This window comes from Hemibagrus wyckioides, linkage group LG21 (assembly GCF_019097595.1).
Source record: "Hemibagrus wyckioides isolate EC202008001 linkage group LG21, SWU_Hwy_1.0, whole genome shotgun sequence".
Classification (NCBI taxonomy): domain Eukaryota; kingdom Metazoa; phylum Chordata; class Actinopteri; order Siluriformes; family Bagridae; genus Hemibagrus; species Hemibagrus wyckioides.
The window spans coordinates 20,026,321-20,044,922 of NC_080730.1; the positions used below are offsets into that span (position 1 = coordinate 20,026,321).

An 18,602-nucleotide genomic window follows, 5' to 3' on the forward strand; every position below is an offset into this window, starting at 1 on the left:
TATAGGCACAAAATAATCAAATTTATTGAAAGTGGGAAATCAGCAGAAATAATGGTTTTTATTATGCTTTCTGAGCTTTTTTTCTTCTTGAATAAGAGAATGATCAAGGCTATATTACATAACACTGCAGATCCAAAATGTCCATTTTTTGTCTCTTAGCAAAAAAAAGAGAGCTACAAATGATGAACAACGCCACTATCAGGTCCAAATTCTGTCAACTGATCATCAAATGATAAAGAATGACATATGGAAATGGTTCGTTTGGATCCTGGTTCAGGATCTGGTTTCAACATTCTTTATTTACAGAATTTTTAATACACCTTTTTTTTAGTTTCCATTCCAGAGCCTTACCGTAAGAGGTCACTGACATTACGGAGGTTGCTTCTAGCAAGCTCAGTGACCAATAACAGATCTGGTGGGGGTTGTTATTAAGGTTGTGTGTTGTGTGTAAGACCTCAGTCCGGTTTGAGTCGCACAATGGAGCGAGCCACAATCAGATTAACTCTCTTGAGTCTCTTGCTTATCTGTGTCATTTCTACCCCAATCAAGAAGGTAAGGTCAAAGGTCATACTGAAGGTTACTAAGTGTGTATTTCAGTGAAATCTCTAGTTTCAGTAATGGAATGGAGCTGTTGCGGTAAATGGAAGTAGAAAGAAATGAAAGTTGTCAACAAAAAAATGACTGAACATTCCTTTATTTGATCATTAGAATTAAAACTTCTATTTAACTGCTTTCCCCTCAACACAGCCACGGGATGTTGACATCTACAGCTTCCACATCAATTCTACAGTAAACAGCCGCTACGCCATTACAGTCATCACAAGCCGTGTGGCGAACCGGCTCAGTGAGTCCAAAGAGATTCATTTCCAGGTCAAGATACCAAAAAATGCTTTCATCAGCAAATTCAGGATGTAAGTCAATATGAAAGCTTTCATGCACTGATTTACTTTCTCACATATACATTAGTCATTTTGACCTTGAGAGAATGAGAGAGAGGGAGTGAAAGAAGAGCTGTTGAGGAAACAACAAATAAATAAAAATCATTGGCAAATTGCTGTGGTATGAGAGAAATGATCAACAAGAGAATGAATAATGAAAAGAAGTCTATCTATCTATCCATCTATCTATCTATCTATCTATCTATCTATCTATCTATCTATCTATCTATCTATCTATCTATCTATCTATCTATCTATCTATCTATCTATCATGTCGGGTCACTGGTTGTTTCCCTTGAGTTTACCCATTGATTACTTTGGATATTTAATCCCTCATGTTTATGCTAAGTGTTTCCTATCTGTTGATTCAGGACTTTTCGCTCTGCTATAGTCTGCTCACTTCTGATCTTGTTTCTTTTTTCTGGTCCAGTGATATCATTCTTGCTCTGTTCATGCCATGTATGACTTGGACAGTTTCTTCAGGGGTGGGGAATATGGCAGGGTTTGTTTATGTTATTTGCTGTGCCGTGTGATTTTGTTTATATTCTGAGTTCTCACATATGTTTGCCACGCCCAACCCTTTCCCTTTCATGGCTCTACATACCTGTTCCTTTTGTCTCACTAATTACCTTCCCTATGAATACCTGCAGTCTTGTGCTTGTTTTATTGCTGAGTCCTTGTCTCTTTTTACCTGGTTTTTGTGTTCGTTAGTTTGTATTTTAGTCCCCTAGTTTTTCCTAGGGTTTCCATGTGACTGTAGTTTTATTTTCTTAATAAGTCCCTAGTTTATCATTTTATCCCTGTGTTTATTATTAGTCTCAGATTATGTGGAGCATTATTAACAGCCCAAGCTATAATTAAATGATCACTTCAGAGGTCATGATGACTTAAGACATTTACATGTACACACACACACACACACACACACACAATTCTGAATGCTGGACTGATGTATATTATGTGGATTATAATGTTGGTTCCTTAGGACCATAGAAGGAAAGACATATGATGGAGTTGTGAAGAAGAAAGAAGAGGCACAGCAGCAGTACAGTGCGGCAGTATCCCGAGGAGAAAGTGCCGGAATTGTCGGGTACCACAGAAACACAAGTGCCACAGTGCCACAAGTGGCTACAGTGGATATAAAAATCTATGCTCCAGGTTCTTTTTAATGAAAAAGATTAATCACATCAGACCCTTAATGTACAAATAATGTAGAAATGTATAATGTATAAACTGAATACATTTAATTGAATTCATGTAATAAAGCAACCAACAAAATTTAACTGTAAAAGATTTGAAAAAAAAAAAATATTTCTAGTTACTCAAAATAAACAATAAATAAAAGTATAATAACCTGGTTTCAGACATTTAAGTGTTAATTTATTTAGCACTTTATTAACACATTTTGAATATAAAGCACTCTTTTGGTTAAGAATTGGTCAAAAGTCAGTAGATCTTAATCTGGTCATTTTCTATCATTCATCTATCTTTCATATCTATCAAATAGTCAATGGAATCGTTTCATGTTTTCATGTCAAAAAAACCTGCTAATTTTACAGGGGTGTGTAGACTTTTCATATCCTCTGTAATTTAATGCAGCCAGGTGAGATAATGAAAATGAAAAAAGAATCTGAAAATCATGTGTTATATTCTGACTTGAGAGACTGAAATAATGCTTAATTTGTGTTGCTAAGGCATAGGAATTAAACCCTTGATTTCTTGCGGGCTTCAGCTCGGTAGGACGGACCCTGGAGGAGTTTAAAACCTCAGTGACGGTGGCAGCTCTCAGTAAGGTGACCTTTGAACTCACCTATGAGGAGCTGCTAAAGCGAAGACTTGGCAAATACAAGTTACAAATCAATGCCCAACCAATGCAGCCTGTGGCAGATTTCAAGGTATTCAAATATACAGATATATATACAGAATATATGCAATATGCAAATCCCATGCAGTTCTTAAGATACAGCTTATTGTTACATTCAGATTGTGTCTCCACTAGATTGATGTGTATATTAATGAGAATCCAGGAATTTCCTTCCTGGAGGTACAAGGAGGGCTGAAAACTCAGGAGCTGTTTAATGCTGTAATCAGTACTCTAGCTGACTCTACCAAAGAGGTGAAAAATAAACTTTATGCTGAAAGTTAGTGAACTCCTTAAATCAATATCAAAGCCTCTTTCAAAGAAAATCAATTTACTGATTGGTCAATGTGTACTGTATACACACAGATTACATTAATGTACCCACTCATTTGTGTCTGCAGGCATGGGTGAACTTTTACCCCACTCGCGAGCAGCAAACAAAGTGTGAAGGTTGTGGAGAAAATGGATTAAATGGAGACTTGCTCATAGAGTATGATGTGAAGAGACCAAAACAGAATGGAGAACTGAGGGTACTTTGTGGAATCATAAGTAGAATAATAGCATATAATAGCATACACGAAAAAGTCATTAAAGCCATAGATGTGCAAATATGAAGCAGAAAGATAAAGAAATCTATATATAAATACAGAAGAAAAAATAAAAATAATAGTAATAATAAATTCACAAAAACATACAAACAATTGCACAACATAAACTGTTGGTATTGCACTATTGTTGTTGCACAGAATTTAAATTAATGCATTTGCACGGCTTAAAAAATATCACACACAACAGTGTGTATTATGATGTGAGGTTATTTCACAGTTATAACACAGTATAAAAATCATTATAAAAAAAAAATCAGAATGAACAACGTGTATTATGGCAACTGGTTCACTGAGAGCAGCTTTGACTGTAAAGTCTAATAGCAGTAGGGAGAAAAGACCTTCTGTATCGCTCCTACAGACATTTAGAATGTAACAGTCTGTCACTGAAGCTTAGCTACCATCTGCCTTTCTCCCGCCTCCTGTATTGTGTTCAGGGGCATCCCCAGAACTGAGCTGGCCTTCCTAGCTTGTCCAGTCTCTTCCTGTCTGCATTAAAGATGCTGCTGCACCAGCAGACCACTCCAGAGAAGATGGCTGAGGCCACCACACAGTCAAAAAACTTTGCAGAATGAGTCTAATGACTCCTCAGCAGAAAGAGTCTAATGTTTGTCTAATGTAATGTTCTTGAAGACTGCAACTGTGTTATTTGTCCAGTCCAGTTTGTTGTTCAGAATAACAGCCAGGTATTTATAAGGATCCACTCTCTCAATGTCCTCTCCCTGAATGTTCACTGGTGGTAGTGAAGGGTGTTGGTCGGAGTTGAGTAAGCACTAGCCTCTCCAGCGTCTTCATCAGATGTAAGGTCAGTGCTACCGGTCTATAGTCCCCAAAATCCTTAGGGCGAGACATCTTTGGTACAGGTACCACACAGTCTTCCTGTCTTCCGCAGTTGTGCACCTTCCCCAGCTTCAGGCTCAGACCAAACATGTACAACAATATGCAGCGCAGCTGATCTGAGCCTGGGGCTGAGGCCGTCTGGGCCCGCAGCCTTCCTCGCCCTGATCCTCCTTAGCATACCCTTCCTATTAATCATGAGATATTCTACTGAGATATTTTGCATACTTAAATACTGTTTGCAATTTTTCAGGCATCAAATGGCTATTTCGTCCACTACTTTGCACCCACAGATATTCAGCAAATCCCAAAAAATATGGTCTTTATTATAGACAGAAGTGGCTCTATGCACGGCAGAAAAATTAATCAGGTAAACAATCAAACAGTCAAATGTGTTTTGTATATATATATATGGAATTTTACAGTTATCAGAACTGATATAATTATAAAGCTATTATGGCTTTATATCATTGACCATGTATATGCAGACAGCACACAGATGCAGTTTGAAATACTGCTGATGTTTGCCATTTTAGACTCGTACGGCAATGTTGAAGATTTTGGAAGATCTTGGTCAGGATGACTACTTTGGCCTAATCATCTTTGACTCTGAAGTAGATGTCTGGAAAGCGGAACTTCTCCAAGCCACAAAACAGAATCTGAAGCAAGCAAAGGACTTTGTGAAGAACATTAAAGATCGAGGAGGTAGTCATTTTCAATATCAAACTTAAATACTAGTAAACACAAACAAGCTAAAATGATTAGCTTTCTTACTGAATAGTGGGAATATACATAACAGGGTTTTAAAGTAAAATTTTGTTTGTTTGGGGTTTTTTTTGTAGGGGGGCACTTGTATAAAAACGCATTGTGCTTAATAGAATTGTATTTTTAAAACTTCTCACTTACATGTTCAGGTTTTAACATTTAGTGGTTAACAAGGTTGTGTAAAGCATGGCAATATAAGTAATGAAAATCACAAATCATTATTATCGAAGCTGCAAGTAACATTGGGCTTTCATCAGTATGCAAGTAGTACAAGAGTTACATATAGGCATGTTAAGTGTCAAGAAATGGGATTTGAAAGAGATGCAGTGTACTGCCATGACATTAAGAAAAAAAAAGCCTCCAATAAAAAAGCCTGAATGTATTTGTATTTTGAATAATGCAAGAAACTGGGAAACAATGGCCAATTTGGTATGCAAAGAAAAAACTGTTGTTTATTAACATACACTGTATACTGTTTTTAATAACTCTTAAATGACTCATCTGAACTCATACTAATCTTCCCCTCAGCCACAGATATCAATGCTGCAGTGCTGAAGGGGGTGGACATGATCAAGAGATACCCCAGAGAGGGCTCTGCCTCCATCCTCATCCTGCTTACTGATGGAGACCCCACTTCAGGTACTTAATGTTTAAATTGTGTTGGCCTCCTAATAAATCTGGCATCAATTTTCTACAACATTTCAAAACGTTGAAAGATTTTCCATCACAAATATTGTGCATCATTAAACAGCAATTATTTACTTCATTAGTAACTTTACTTAGTAATGATTGTGTCCTACAGGTGAAACAAACACCGAAAGAATTCAGGCCAATGTCAAAGCGGTCATTGGTGGTAAATTTCCACTTTACTGTCTGGGGTTTGGATTTGATGTAAACTTTGATTTTTTGGAGAAAATGGCACTGGAAAATGATGGAGTTGCTCGCAGGATCTATGAGGACTCGGATGCTGACCTCCAGCTGCAGGTGGGATACAGTGTGCTAGTCATTTTCAGGAAGGTCCATTTATACACTGGTCACTTGGCAAAAATTCTAATCTATTTCACGCTTTCCTGCTTAGGGTTTCTATGAAGAAGTGGCCACCACACTGTTAACTGATGTCCAACTGAAATATCCTGGAGGAGCAAATCTCACCCAGACCAGTTTCAGGCAGTATTATAATGGCTCAGAGATCGTGGTGGCTGGGCAAATCACAGACAACAGCCTGGAAACTTTACAAACCGAGGTCATCGCAATCTCGGTAAGATCATCACTGCTACCACAACTGCAGTTCAATTCCACTTCCCTGTAAATCTCTTGCTTGTCAATTTTGAAGCAGGTGTGCAACTGTAAATGCTACAGCCTTCAACTGATTCTGAGTACACCGAGTATACTGCTGAGATAAAAAGTCTTTAAACTGAGTCTTTATCTGTCTAAGTCGAGTATCTGCTTTACATGTTCCGTGACCAATAATTAACGCTTTGTATTTCTCTCTTATCCACTTTGTATGTCTTTAATAACTTGCAGAAAAACACAAATGTAACATACCAGGACTCCATATCAACAAAAGATGTCACTGATATCTTACCACAACATGAAAACTTCATCCAGAGACTGTGGGCTTATCTTACAGTGAAACAGCTCCTGGAGAAAGAGTAAGTGTTCACCCTGTTTTACGTAAGAAAATAACTTTGTTTACAGGATTTACAGAGTATTGGATTTTTGCCTTTATAGAGTGGCACTCAAAGGAAATGAGAAAGAAGCAGCCCAGAAAAAAGCTCTGGACCTCTCTCTGAAATATGAATTTGTGACTCCACTCACCTCCATGGTGGTCACTAAGCCACAGGAAGAAGAGACACAGGTTGCCCACAAACCAAAAGAAGGGGCAAAACCACCCAAAATGCATCATGGACTGATGGCGTACTTGACTCCATATAGTAAGTGGAAGGGATTATATAAAACATTATGTAAATCCAGGGCTCCAGAATAACTTTTTTGAGAACCATTCCAGGAAATGGATATTTTATAGTGTCTTGAATACAATACTTTTGTGTTTTGTGGTACTCTAACATATGAAATGATTGATCAAATGATTGATTCATGCTCAGAACTCACAAGATAATATCACAGACTAATCTGCATGTTAATTTCTTCATCATAATTTCTTAACTCTTCAGCCAGGAAAAGTGGGCAGTTTACATTTACTGGCAAAGATCTGGCCCAGAGTGAATCATGGACAGAGCCAAATACAGATTTATTTTGGCACAAAACTACTGATAGCAACCCAAAGCACAAAAAATTAAATGGATGATTAATGAAGAAGATAAATATTTCGAAATGGACCAAGCTAAATCTAGGTCCAAATCAAATTCTGTGGAATAGCTTGAAAAAAAGCTGCAAGAACACGTCCTAACACCATCTTAATAAAACCACCACATCATTCAAAACACATTGGCTTGATGAACCACAGTTGAATACTTTAAAATTATAAATGCCTTACCATTAATATTACTTGTTCCCCAAACATATTTCATTTTGATTGCCAGCAAACTTTTGGTCTTAATATTATAAAATAACGTTACCACAAAACCAACCTAAAACAGATTTTACATTATTGCATGCACTATATTTTTATGTTTCTGGGATAATTTGATGTTGTTAGACTGGAGCCTTGTAATGAAAAAAAGAAAGGAAAATGTGCTTGCTTATTTAGCTTTTATTAGCAGTTTAAAGATTTTTTATGGATCATCCAAGGTGTCGGGATTCCCAAGTCAAGCTACCTAGTTCATACAGACGTACAAATTTCCCCAGATCCATTTGAACCAGGTCTATTAGCACCAAGAAGACGTCAACCAAGACCACCTTGTATGTATAAACATGGCAAATGAACAGATTGTTTTTACTCATTTATAATTCCACATGTAATGCATTGATTTTTTTTTTCATGCTTGTTTCACCGAAGACTTTCTACATGCACGTAAGTCAATTATGTTCCATGCATTATACAATGATATTAAAAATACAAAAAGTACATTTATACTTTTTAAAAACCCGAATTTAAACACATCCCTCAAAATTTGGAAGACATTCAAATATTAAGATGTCCCACATACATTAAGTGTAAAAATAAAATGACAATTAACATTTACCTCATTGCATTCAAAACTTTCTGTGTTGTTTAGGTGTGCTTGTGATCCTAATTCCGATCAAATTTATGCAATATTGTTTGTGACAGACAGACATAAAAGACTTTGTGATAAATTCAGTTTAAAACAAATTTATGTTAACAATGAACAATTTATTTAAAGTTTAAGACTGGTGTTTTAGGTAACATATCTCTACTATTAAGGGGAGCACTGAAACGCTACTGTTAATGAATGAATTGAACAACGCAAGTGAGATTTTTTCACGTGTTTCCTGTTGCATCACACATGATGATCATATTGCTGTTTCATGGACTTATGTACAGAAACCTACATTCATGATGGTGTGATTTTTATGAACGTAAATTATGAGGCTTAAACCTGCTGTAGTTCATCATTTTGGCCAATTAAATCCTGCACACACTTTACTTTCTCCTTCCTTTAATGGAATCAAGCTTGAAGAACTCCTGATGTTGGTGAATACAGATAAATGCAAAGACTTTAGAAATGCATTCACTGATCACACTGGGTTTCTTTTCATGCTCGTGTGATTCTCTTTTTTTTAAACACTGAAACATTTAACTTTCCTCTGATGATGCGCTACCTTGTGTGTGTTGAAGACTATGATGAACCAAATTCAGGTATGTATATTAATATTTATTATGTACTTTAGCTGCATGCTATATGAGGATGTGCAGTAGGTTTTACAGTATGTGTTTGATATTGCCTCTGCAGAAAAAAACAATTACAAAGTTATATATGGGAAATTACTATATATTGTTAACAAAAAAACTTTATGAATAGGATGCATACCTTTTTATGAATTTTCATAAAGAATACTTTAGAAACGCATTCACTGATCACGCTGGATTTCTTTTCATGCTTATGTTATTCTCTATTTATTTTTTTTACACTGAAACATATGTTTCCATTGATAATGATCTTACAAAACTGTTGTCTTTTGTCTGCGGTTTCTGTGTTGAAGACTATGACACATCAGGTTCAGGTATGTATGTTAAGACCTATGATGTACTTTAGATGCATGTTATATGAAGATGTGCAATATGTTATACAGTATGTGTATGATATTGGCTAAAAGTTAAAAAAAAAAATGAATCCATATTCTTAACAGAAAATTTTATGTAGACTCCTACCTTTTTACTGCATTCTTATTTCAATGCATGTCTTTTTGCCTGTTTCATATCATTAGTAGAGAGAATGGACCCTTTAAAACCAGTTCCCAGGCCAACGTTCATTACCCAAACTGCAGTCATCCAAACAGGTCCAATCAGAGCTTTCAGAAAATCTACATTTAATGCATCTTAAACACATCAGTGTGCAGCATGTCATCATTCTTTATCTATTCTCTCTCTTGTAGTGGGTAATGTGAGGTTCTTAATCTCTGCTCAGCCTAAACAGATCTGTTATGACACACCTGCAGGCCACAAACTCCGACTCTTTTTGGACAATTCATCAGGTGGGCAATACAATAGATTAAAAGTCATAGTGTTACAGGGTAAAATGTGCAGGGAAATGCTGAGTGTTGACACCAGGACTGTGCAAGGTTAATTTAATATATACATAAAAACCAAGTAAAAAAGAGCAAAAATAAGGGGAAAAAATGCAGATAAAATGTAATAACTTGAAAACTATAATAAGATATGGCAAACAGGGAAAGCAGTAACGATAACAGGGGAGTACCTGCATTTAAATGCAAGCATTGTACAAAGATAAGTATATACATTCATACACACAAACTATATATATATATATATATATATACACAGTATCTCACAAAAGTGTGTACACCCCTCATATTTTTGTAAATATTTTATTATATCTTTTCATGTGACACACTGAAGAAATGACTCTCTGCTACAATGTAAAATAGTGAGTGTACAGCCTGTATAACAGTGTAAATTTGCTGTTCCCATCAAAATAACTAACAAAAATAAGTAGAAATGTCCAAATTGGGCCCAAAGTGTCAATATTTTGTGTGGCCACCATTATTTTCCAGCACTGCCTTAACCCTCTTGGGCATGGAGTTCACCAGAGCTTCACAGGTTGCCACTGGAGTCCTCTTCCACTCCTCCATGATGACCTCACAGAGCTGGTGGATGTTAGAGACCTTGTGCTCCCCCACCTTCTATTTGAGAATGCCCCACAGATGCTCAATAGGGTTTAGGTCTGGAGACATGCTTGGCCAGTCCATCACCTTTACCCTCAGCTTCTTTAGTAAGGCAGTGGTGGTCTTGGAGGTGTGTTTGGGGACATTACCATGTTGGAATACTGCCCTGCGGCCCAGTCCCAAGGGAGGGGATCATGCTCTGCTTCAGTCATAGTATATGTTGGCATTCATGGTTCCCTCAATGAACTGTAGCTGCGCAGTGCCGGCAGCACTCAGGCAGACCCAGACCATGACACTCCCACCACCATGCTTGACTGTAGGCGAGACACACTTGTCTTTGTACTCCTCACCTGGTTGCCGCCACACACGCTTGACACCATCTGAACCAAATAAGTTTATCTTGGTCTCAACGGACCACAGGACATGGTTCCAGTAATCCATGTCCTTAGTCTGCTTGTCTTCAGCAAACTGTATGCGGGCTTTCTTGTACATCATCTTTAGTAGAGGCTTCCTTCTGGGACAACAGCCATGCAGACCAATTTGATGCAGTGTGTGGCATATGGTCTGAGCACTGACCGGCTGACCCCCCACCCCTCTGACCGGCTGACCCCCCACCCCTTCAACCTCTGCAGCAATGCTGGCAGCACTTCCAAAGACCAGTATGAGAGAGTGTGAGAGCGATAACGTCAAATTTAACACACCTGCTCCCCATTCACACCTGAGACCTTTTAACACTAACGGGTCACATGACACCGGGGAGGGTAAATGGCTAATTGGGCCCAATTTGGACATTTCCACCTAAGCCTAGTTCACACTACAGGATTTTAAGCCCGATTTAAGCCCGATTTGCAAATTAACGAGCTCGCCGACAGATCGGGCTGTGATCGTGGGAAAATCAGAGGGTGGGGACAGTGTTGAGGTGTTGGGTGACAAGAGTTGTTGTCAGATCGTGTGGTGTGCGACCCCCTCTTGTGGATCATTTACGAAGTGTCGCGTAGTGTGAACACCACAAGGACAAAAAGACATACAGTGAAGTCATGTAGTCTGAACAGCAAAGCGATCTGCTGACGGTTAAAGTCTTGTAGTGTGACCAAGCCTTTAGGGGTGTAGTCATATATATATATATATATATATCTCAATCAGTGTCATGGATGGCTTGGCTAATTCCCTGTTGGAACACTAGGGGGCTTTCCAGCAGGGGTTTGTTTACACCTGTGCCATGTGTCTTTGTTTATGTTTGTGTTTTCACAATCATTTGTTTATGTTTGTTGTGTGTGTGGGGTGTGTGTGCGATTCTGTGCGAGATTCTGTGCCTCTTCTGGTCTCTGGATTTTTTTTTGTGTTGAGTTTTTCCCCAGTGTTTCTGTGTATGTTCCTGTTTATTTTTTAAAAATAAAGTATATTGTCCTGACTGGCTGCTATCCCTGCACTTTGGGTATGATCTTGCCTTGTGGAGGCCACCGTTTCGTGACAATCAGCTTATTGTTAATCAGCTACTACTTTAAAATGAGATCTGCATTAGGGGATGGGGCATATATGGGTCTCGAAAGCTTTTAATTTTAGACCACAAAACTGTGGCTAGTTATGAAAAAACATTGATCATTTTCCAACAATTGATAAAAGATAAAATCAGATCATAGCCAAAACTGCTTTTGTTTCAGATATACTATAATACTTGTGTCCGTAACACTAAGAGACAACAGCAACGTGATCTCAAGGGCACTTTATAATATAGGGTATAACATTTAACATTTTCCTCTCTCTCTCTCTCTCTCTCTCTCTCTCTCTCTCTCTCTCTCTCTCTCTCTCCCCATAGACATTTCTATAAATGGCCAACTCTCAGATAATGGCTTTACACTAGTTGCTATTCATTATAAAACAGCAAAACTTCTTGTGAGCCCTGCTGAAAGTGTCTACTCTGATGGTGAGAACAGTGTGAAGTTCGTGTGGGGACAGCCCAGCAGTCATGAGTCGGAGAAGTAAGAACAAAACTTAACTCTACTGGTTTGAACGATCAATAACGTTAAATCAAATATGAAACAACACACAAAAATAATGAAATGTCCTGATATACAGGATAAAAGCCCTGACCATGGAGGTGTTACACATTAACACCATCTGCTGCAAAAGCATGAATGATAATCAGCACAGGACACTGATAGTCTACCACACGATTGTTGGTGAATAAAATACACTGCAATCAGTATCCCAATAAAATAATTTTAGTACATTGTTGGCCATAACTGAGAAGCTACATGCTGCTAAAACAGTCAACATTTCTCATTCTCCTTAAACATTTGCAGTGTTTGACACAATCAAACACAAGACCCTCTTCTCCACTATCGTAAGTACTGGAATTCATGGCACTGCATGGCAATAGCTTTAAAGGTGATGTGGAGCAGATTCACAATTGTCCCAGGTCAACTTTCCACTGGTGTCCCACAAGGTTCAATTTAATATGTCAGGATCTTACAATCTCAGTGACTGTCCGCAACCTTGGGGTAACCACGGACCATCAGCTGTCCAATTTCTCCAACATTGCTAATCTGACAAGCTCGTGCCGATTCCTCTTTTAGAACATCAGAAGGATTAATCCATTTCAATCCACTCAGGCAACTCGAGTGCCTATGCAGTCCTTTGTCATATTAAGACTGGACCACTACAACTTGCTCCTGACAGGTCTACCTTTGAGGACCATTTGACCTCTGCTGATCCAGAGTGCAGCTGCACAAATTGTTAATCAGACTTAAAACACTGGTGTTTATCCTACAAATCCAAAATGGAACAGCAACCACATATCAAAACATTTATCATACACCACACTGGACTATACTCCCTCCAAAGCTCAAGCACTGCTACGTTTGGTCCCACCATCTATCAGGGCATGCATCAAAGCTTATTTCTGCTCTGGCACCCAGGTGGTGGACTAAACTTCTTGTAGATGTCCAAGCATCTAGCAGGCTTCAAATGACATCCAAAGACTTACCAATCCCTGACAAACATAAATATGCACTTAAAAATTCCAATTTCATCACTGAAACATTACTGAGTGCTGGACACGGCATACTCAAATAACTGATCATTGTCTCTTCCCACAGCATAACAATATTTCAAAGCAGCAACGAATTAGACATCACCATGGGAACTGTGAGTGTTGTTCTCCTCATTCATAGGAACAGTGGAAATGATTTTCTGTGGCCTGTTGTTCAACAACAAGGAAAACATGCTAACATTAGAGGCATTCTGGGTAAGACTGTACAACAAAAGTCAGACTTAAACTCCAAATTTTACATTTTAGTTCTATGGATCAGTGTTGCAAAATTTGCATTTTTCATTCCAAACAGAGACTCCTTCTCATGTCCACCTGTGACAAAAGTGAGCTAGTTAACTGGCTGTTTGCAGGCTGAAAAGCCTTTAAAATGCAGTATTTTGGCAGGTGAACATTGGAAACAAACTGCATTATGATTTAGTCATAAAACTTGTTTAATAAGGTTAAAGTGGTAAAGCCCAATCTGGTCCAATTGGTCCAAAGCCAAATTTAGTAGTTTCCTAAAGCAAGCTGAATAATTACCTGTCAAATAGAAACAAAAAATGAGCACTGACAGTGACTCAGAATATTATATTTATGCTTTTATATTTGATATTCAAGGAAAAGCTGATCTTCAGTATGAGGAGCTCCCAGGATCAAAACTGAAAATCAAGGACCAGGAAGTTGAAGCTCCCCAGTAAGGCAATGGAACAATTTTAATGCATCATTTGTTACACTTTTATGGACATTCTAAAAATACATGTCTCTGTCTCGTTATAGGAGTTCTGCCATCGACTACAGATTTTCTGCTGCCCCTAGGGTGAATTGCTGGCTTGTACCATTCCAGTCTGCCCTGCAGGGGGAGCTGTCTGACTTCACTGTCTCACAGCTGTAGAATTCCATGTGAAATATGTGAATCTTATTTTCAGCTTGTCCTAACTGCAACACTGCAGTCTTCTAGCTCCTGATGGCATGCTTGAATATTAATACATAATAAAGTACTTTTGTATTCTGTTCTTTCACATGGGTTTTGATTCAAGTCAATGGCAAGATACAAAACCAGAATAAACCTTACTAACATACTTCAATCAACACAGTTCAAGGTCATTTTGCAGCAATATTGTAACATGGATTCTGGGAACAACAATGTAGGATCCATATGCAGAGTTTATTGAAGAAAAAACACAGGCAAACAATCTAAATCAGCAGGCAGGGTCAAAATCAGCAAAGCAGGCAGGTAGTCCGAAAATCCAAACAAAGCAATCTGCAGAGCAAAAGTACCAAAAACGTAATCCAAAAGCAGAGAGAAACAAGGTCAAGGCACATGAAACAACAACAATGGCAAGAAACAAACAAAGGCTTGGTAAGTAGCAGAGCTAATACTTCGCACAGTCTACTGTTGAGAGCATGGTTAAATACACAGCAAGCAGGAAGTAACTCGAAAGTGAGTGGTGTACCCGTGAAGTGCTGAGTACTCTGGTGAGGGCTCCCTCTGGAGACCTAGAGGGGGAGTTGCAGGTAGCACTGTTACAGAAATCCCCCCAGGAACATCTCCCAGTGTTCTCCTTCTTAGCCTTGGTCGCCCAATGGATTGCATGGCTGTTCGGTTGGGATGGGCTTGGTGAAATTCTGTAACAACTAGGGATTGAGGTCATTGGCCCCCACCCAAGGGTTTTCCTCAGGTCCGTACCCCTCCCAGTCTACCAAGTACTGTAAGTGATCCCTCCTCCTCCAGGAGCACAGGATGGTATGGACAATGTAGGTGGCAGAGCAGTCTATGTCCAGTGATGGTGGGGGTGCTGCATCAGCATTGTGAGTATTGTGGGTGGTGTAAGCAGGATTGAGCCAAAGGCATGGAAGGATAGGGAGCAATGGTACAAAGCAGGCAGCTGTAGGCAATACGTGACTGGGTTGTTCCGGTGGAGAATTTTAAAAGGTCAAATATACCTCTGACTGAGCTTCTTACAGGGGATCTTAAGACGCAGGTTTTTTGTTGAAAGACAACAAAAGACTATTAGACTATTAGACTATTCGAATGCTATTAGACTTTACAATCAGAGCTGCTATCAGTGAACCAGTCACCATAATACACATTGTTCATGATAATTTTTTAAATACTGATTTTTACACTGTGTTATAACTGTGATATAACCTGTCCTCATAATACACACTGCTGTGTGTGATATTCTTAAACTGTGTAATAAATCTGTGTAATAAATGTAATCTGTGTAACAACAGTGCAATAACAATAATTTAACAAGTGCAATATCCTGTTGCAGTAGTTTGTTTGTGTCTGTGAAATTATTTTATTTTTCTTTTAGTTATTTTATGTCTCCCATGCTGTAAAATCAACTAAAATCCATTACAGTGTGGTAGCTTGTACAACTTTACTAGTATCTCTTAAAGCATGCACCCACTTACATATATCTTTCTGGCCCTTATAATGTAAATATCCATGCCAATTGATATGTATATGAACATTAGCCAAATAGGTGAGTATGAATATGTCCATAATTTATCTATACTGTAGTTTTTACATATATCACCCATAACAGTACTAAGACACTGTATAAGCACAGTGAAATGTATCCTTGTCTGTTGATTACATTTATCACATTCACTGATACCTTGAGAGCCAGGCTGTAAGCAATTAAGCTCATACCAAGGAATCTGGATTAGAAGCTATATTTATTAGAAATGGACAGAGAAATGTCCTGTTAATGAAATAAACTGGTGACATTTCAGGAGTCTGTTGACAAATTAGAAGTTTTATTCAATGTACAAGCATGCAGGAAAATGTACAGTATCCTCAGTACATGCAAAATATTGTAAAAAATAATTTATACATGATTTGCCTCAAAGATCGTCATTTTATTTTATTAAGAATATGTAATGAAGGAAAGATGACACTGTTGTTAGGCAGTCTAGGACAATGTGCCAGCAGATGTTTCACAGGAAAATGTGAAACACTCAAATACATACAAGTGAAAGGTTTTGTCACGTCCGGGACCCCTGTCCTGTGCGGGGCTCAAACCCGGACCTCCGTAGTGTTGGATGCATGTGCCTGCATTCCGTGAAAGGAGACCCATACGCAGGATTCAGCGAAGCGCTCCGTTTATTACATCTAAACCATCTAAATCTAAACCATAACCTGGACATAGCAAAACAAAACCTGACACAAAACCACGGCACAGATAATCACTGACAAAAGCATGAACACCAGGAGTAGGTGGGAGATGTAGTCCATAATAGAGGGGAGATGCAAGATGCAAGGCCTGATGTAGTTCATGAGTGCAGTCTACGGCGATGGCCCAGGTCCCAGGGGTAAGTTGACATCCGGCCCTGGCAAGAGACGTGAGGGAAGTGTCTTCCACCCATGGTACCGAGCGACATCCTCCACAGAAACTCCATCATGGGGCAGTGTCCCCCTCTGGCAAGGTGGTGGAACCACGCTTCCATGGGGTCCGATAAAAAGGGGGGTGCCCCCCAAGACATGGGATCGAGCAGCGTCCTCCGTGGAACTCCATCACGGAGCGGCGTCCTCTACCTAAACAAGGATGGAGGCACCTCCCTGGGGAAACAGGGAAAGGAATCCGCCAGATGTCATCCACCGGATGTCCAGGGCTCTAGCCAGCAGACTGCAAATCCTTACCGAAGACAGGAACTAGTTGGGAATCCTGCTGGGTCTCGAAAAGATTCCGTGATTCCGTCACGTCTGGGACCCCTGCCCTGTGCGGGGCTCGAACCCAGATCTCCGTGGTGTTGCATGTATGTGTCTGCATGCTGTGAAAGGAGACCCATATGCAGGATTCAGCAAAGTGCTGCTTTTATTACATAAACATAGGACAGGGGACTAACTTAACTTTAGACATGGCATGGTATAAAACAAAACAAAAAACTAATCTAAACCATAACCTGGACATAGCAAAACATGGCAAGGCAAAACAAAACCTAACACAGAACCACGGCACAGATAATCACTGACAAAGGCATGAACATAAGGATCCCTATTTATAGGGATAGACATTAGGGCTAATGGGATACAGGTGACACAACAGGAATGAGAACAATGGGAAGGGCGTAGCACAAAAGACACACAAAGAAGCAGGATTCCAAGGTTCACCTGCCAGCGCCCTCTCTGGGCCTGTCAGGGAAAGGTCCAGCTGTTCCTGACAGGTTTGCTGCTTTGAGGTCCTGTTCAATGTTACCTCTCACTGAAGTGATGAGTAGTACCAGGACTTAAAAGCTTCAGCGGCAAATGTTCAAAACAGGGAAGTGTGTGTAAGGTGATGTATCTATTTAAAATGTATAATCACTGACATAGGAGACATATTATGCTTATCTCTGGACACTACATCTGATAAGACACTGTGCTATTACAAAATTCTGGACGTGCGTGTGTGAATATGTGTGTAAATGAGTATATGGCCACTTTTAAAATGCAAAAAACTATAAGTGTATTCAAAGTTCAGTCTTCACACCCTCCTTATTTTCTGTCCAATAAGAATAACGTATGGGCGTCATCAGCTTTGTGTAAAACATGCCTTAATTCATGCAGTGACTCAAAACACTTTACTTAAATGTATAAATTTGTTGGTGTTCCAGAATATAATCATTTGAAATTAGGATTCTTCTTAGAACTAAATACATGTATAATTGTACAGTGTATAGTTATAAAACAATTGCTTTATCCAGCTTTTCCATATTTTCTGCTGTTGTATCTTAGCTATGCAAAAATGCCCACCAAGTAATGCATTACTGCCATGAGATTCTTCGCTTGTATATGCTTGCACTAAAATCCTAAATATATAAATATATTAGTGGGACAAATCAAATGCCAGACAAGTGTTTGATTCAGGCTAAAAAAAATTAACATAAGCACACCAAATATGCATGCTGACAGCCTAACAGCAATGGTGAGATTTATTGCTTAAAACGATTTTATATAAATAAATAGCAGGAGAAATCTATTATAAATGTATGATAAATAAAAGAAACAAAAAAGGCACTTAGATTAAGAAAAGGGGTGGGGATGCGATATAATTATTATGGGTACAAAATGATCAAATATTGAAAGTGAAAAATCAGAAGAAATAAGGAGGGTTTTCTGAGCTTTTTTCTTCTTGAATAAGAGTCTTGAATCAGAATGTCTGTATGCACTACTAAAAGATTTCAGAGTGTTATTAGACACCTTTGATCAACCCAGAGTGGTCTTATGATGATCAAGGCTTTATTACATAGCACTGCAGAGCAACCAGTTTCCACAGAACCCAAAATGTCCATTTTTGTGTACAAGCAAA

General features: G+C 38.7%; 1 protein-coding gene across 1 annotated transcript; it reads left to right on the forward strand.

The window, feature by feature from the left end:
• The first annotated feature begins 400 nt into the window (after positions 1–400).
• LOC131342916 (inter-alpha-trypsin inhibitor heavy chain H3-like) lies at positions 401–14,285 on the forward strand. Its single transcript, XM_058374227.1, has 23 exons — positions 401–552; positions 748–911; positions 1,924–2,028; positions 2,671–2,833; positions 2,938–3,054; positions 3,201–3,329; positions 4,495–4,611; positions 4,778–4,946; positions 5,535–5,645; positions 5,809–5,990; positions 6,085–6,264; positions 6,531–6,658; positions 6,738–6,940; positions 7,758–7,868; positions 7,966–7,980; positions 8,767–8,787; positions 9,132–9,152; positions 9,357–9,428; positions 9,525–9,623; positions 12,091–12,253; positions 13,373–13,521; positions 13,924–13,999; positions 14,083–14,285. Exons 1-23 carry the CDS (start codon positions 478–480, stop codon positions 14,195–14,197), a joined length of 2,685 nt encoding a protein of 894 aa, XP_058230210.1. The 5' UTR covers positions 401–477; the 3' UTR covers positions 14,198–14,285.
• The last annotated feature ends 4,317 nt before the right edge of the window (positions 14,286–18,602 follow it).